General features: G+C 42.7%; 1 protein-coding gene across 1 annotated transcript in view; it reads right to left on the reverse strand.

Annotated features, from left to right (window-relative positions):
• Positions 1–2,500, reverse strand: part of LOC130580759 (multiple epidermal growth factor-like domains protein 6) — a 169,976-nt gene that overhangs the window by 27,997 nt on the left and 139,479 nt on the right. The window contains exon 21 of the mRNA XM_057378471.1: positions 975–1,103. Coding sequence (XP_057234454.1) covers positions 975–1,103 — 129 coding nt within the window. The remainder of the gene's footprint in view (positions 1–974; positions 1,104–2,500) is intronic.

A 2,500-nucleotide genomic window follows, 5' to 3' on the forward strand; every position in this document is an offset into this window, starting at 1 on the left:
AAAAAAAAAAAAACCAAAAAAAAAAACAACAGTAGATTTAAGAAAACAGATTTCAGCTAAATTATATTAGAAAGGGGCATAGTGGGGATACCATGAATTACAAGGTATAATTGGCAGCAGAACTTTGGAAGGAATATTTGTTTTGTGTTATCCTGGTAAGAATAAGAGGGGAAGAAGAAGTAAAGCAGTATAAACTCCAGCCGTGGGTTCCTTGCCACATTCCTGGTCAGGCTGTGGAGCATCTCCCTTCCCATGAGAGGGCAGCAGCTGCCTGTGAGTGCTGCCACTTCAGCCTCGCTGCTGAAACCGGCCGATAAAGCTGCTTTCTATGCAAAAYTGTTGTGACTTTGGTTCAAGTATCATAATTTCCAGAATGTTCAATCACCTACGCTTCACTTTCACACTGCCTGGATGACTCTGTGCTGTTTCTGTTGTATTTTTTATGATCTGCAAAATGATGCAGCRCAACAGCAACCCCCTGTGATAATGCCACAGAGACTGACTCACCACAATGCAGCTAAGGATACAATACTTTAACAAATGACTAGGCAATAGAAGATGATCTGTTGGATTGATTTAATTTAAAAGTGCATCCATTCTTAAAGAGCTCCACTGGGATGATGCACACATCCCTGCTTTTCTCTAAATCGTTTCAGGGAGGCACTAGAAACAAGCAAGTGTAAGGCTAAACAAGCATCTCCCTGCTCAAATTGTGGGACTCTGATTAAGAGTCTCATAAAGATGTGGCATACCAAAAGCCTTAAGCACACATCAAATTTTGTCCCACTTTGGCACCCAGCAAGATGCTTTGCTGAGTTAGGATGGGAGCTCGAATTTTGGCATCRGCTTCCGGATAAGTTCAATGGTTCATTAGATCCAGCACTGTAAATTATAAAACCAGCTCTCTGAATAAAAGAAATAAAATAAAATAAATAAAAGAGGAATCCAAAAGGGATCAGGGGGAGCAGCAGTACCTCTTTCACARAAGGTTCCTGTCCAGCCCGCCGTGCATGTGCAGGCTCCGCTGACGTGGTCACAGGCAGCTCCGTTCTGGCACTGACAGCTGGACCCACAGCTCGGGCCAAAGCTCCCCTCGGGGCACCCTGCAGACAGGAACCACAACCAGATGATGGGTTAATGCCAGGGCACATCAGGGATCAATGGGGAGTTCTTAGATGCATGATAAATCGGACTATTTCCAAAAGAAGAATCAAGGCATAATGGTAATGGCTTAAAAGTAAAATTTGAGTGTTCCCCTAGAGGTAAGTTGGGCTACATTAAGATCTATTTTAGAAAAATTCCAGAGTGTTGAAAGACTAAATTTTGCACAGAAAAATAACATCTTCTGTTGCAAAACCTGAGGGTTCACAGGTTCTGCCTGTGGATACTTTGCCCACTGGTCTGGAGTTGCTTATGTTCACATCTCTGSGACTTCATCAACTGGGAGGGGAGAAGCTCCTCTGTTTTCCTGCAAATCCTCTTTCCCCAAAAAAYTGGAGAAAATATGAAATGTGTTGGTTGCCTTCACAAAACTCCAAATGGAATGCTGCACACTTTACTTTTGTGCCCTGCTTTGAAAAGTCCAAGTGAAAACACTACATCTGGGGGACAGATTAACAATTACATTTCCACAGCAGTTAATGTGAGGAGTTTTAAAAGATTTGCATGGTACTCGCCATCAGAAGGAAGAAAACATTTGCRAATGAAAGTAATTTCTTTCAGGATTATAGGAAAATCAATTAAGAACAGGGCCAGTTGCCTAATTCACATTGGATATTTTGGACAGGCTGAAACACAGAGATATACTTGGCTAAACACAATATTACAGGGCCTCCACTCATGCTTGAAGGTCTTGTGAACATCCCTCTAAATGATTTATGGAGATTATTGCCAGATTTCTTCCAGAAATGTATGATTTTTGCATTTACATCAACAAAATGATTTTTGGGGCAGTCTGGAAGGAATTACAGAGACCAGAAAACAAGGGTTCTCAAAGACAACTCCAAGCCTGGAGTAGAGGGGTGGGTTTGGTGTTGTCTGTTTGGTGCAGTGGGTGGGCAGTGATTGGAGCTGGCATGAATTTAGGTGCTCCTGCAGCTCAGWGATTCTGCCAGCTGGAGCCAATCCCTGCATGTTCTACAGAGAAGCTGGGATGGGAGACAGGAGAAGAGCAAGATTCTTTAAGTATTTCTTTGCTTTCAAAGAGTCAAAAAACAGGGCATTGTTTAAATGTGAATATGTTTGAATCTGTTTTCTTTTCACATTAACAGCTGAAATTCAGTCCATCCATTTCCTCCTCCCAAAGCTGCAGATCCCTGTTTAACAAAGAAATACACAGAAGAGCCTTAGAAGCTTGATCCTTCCCCATGTTTCCTTTTCCAAAATTTCAGTAAATCTGTGCAAGGGAAATGGTGCTGCAGTGCAGCAGGAGGTGTGGGGCTCTCCTTCAGACCCACGGAGTTCAGCCTGGAGCTGAGGCTTTTCAAGGTGATGGCAAAGG

The sequence above is a fragment of the Malurus melanocephalus genome, unplaced genomic scaffold (genome assembly GCF_030028575.1).
Source record: "Malurus melanocephalus ecotype Western Australia unplaced genomic scaffold, MMel_1.1 scaffold_360, whole genome shotgun sequence".
NCBI classification, from domain to species: domain Eukaryota; kingdom Metazoa; phylum Chordata; class Aves; order Passeriformes; family Maluridae; genus Malurus; species Malurus melanocephalus.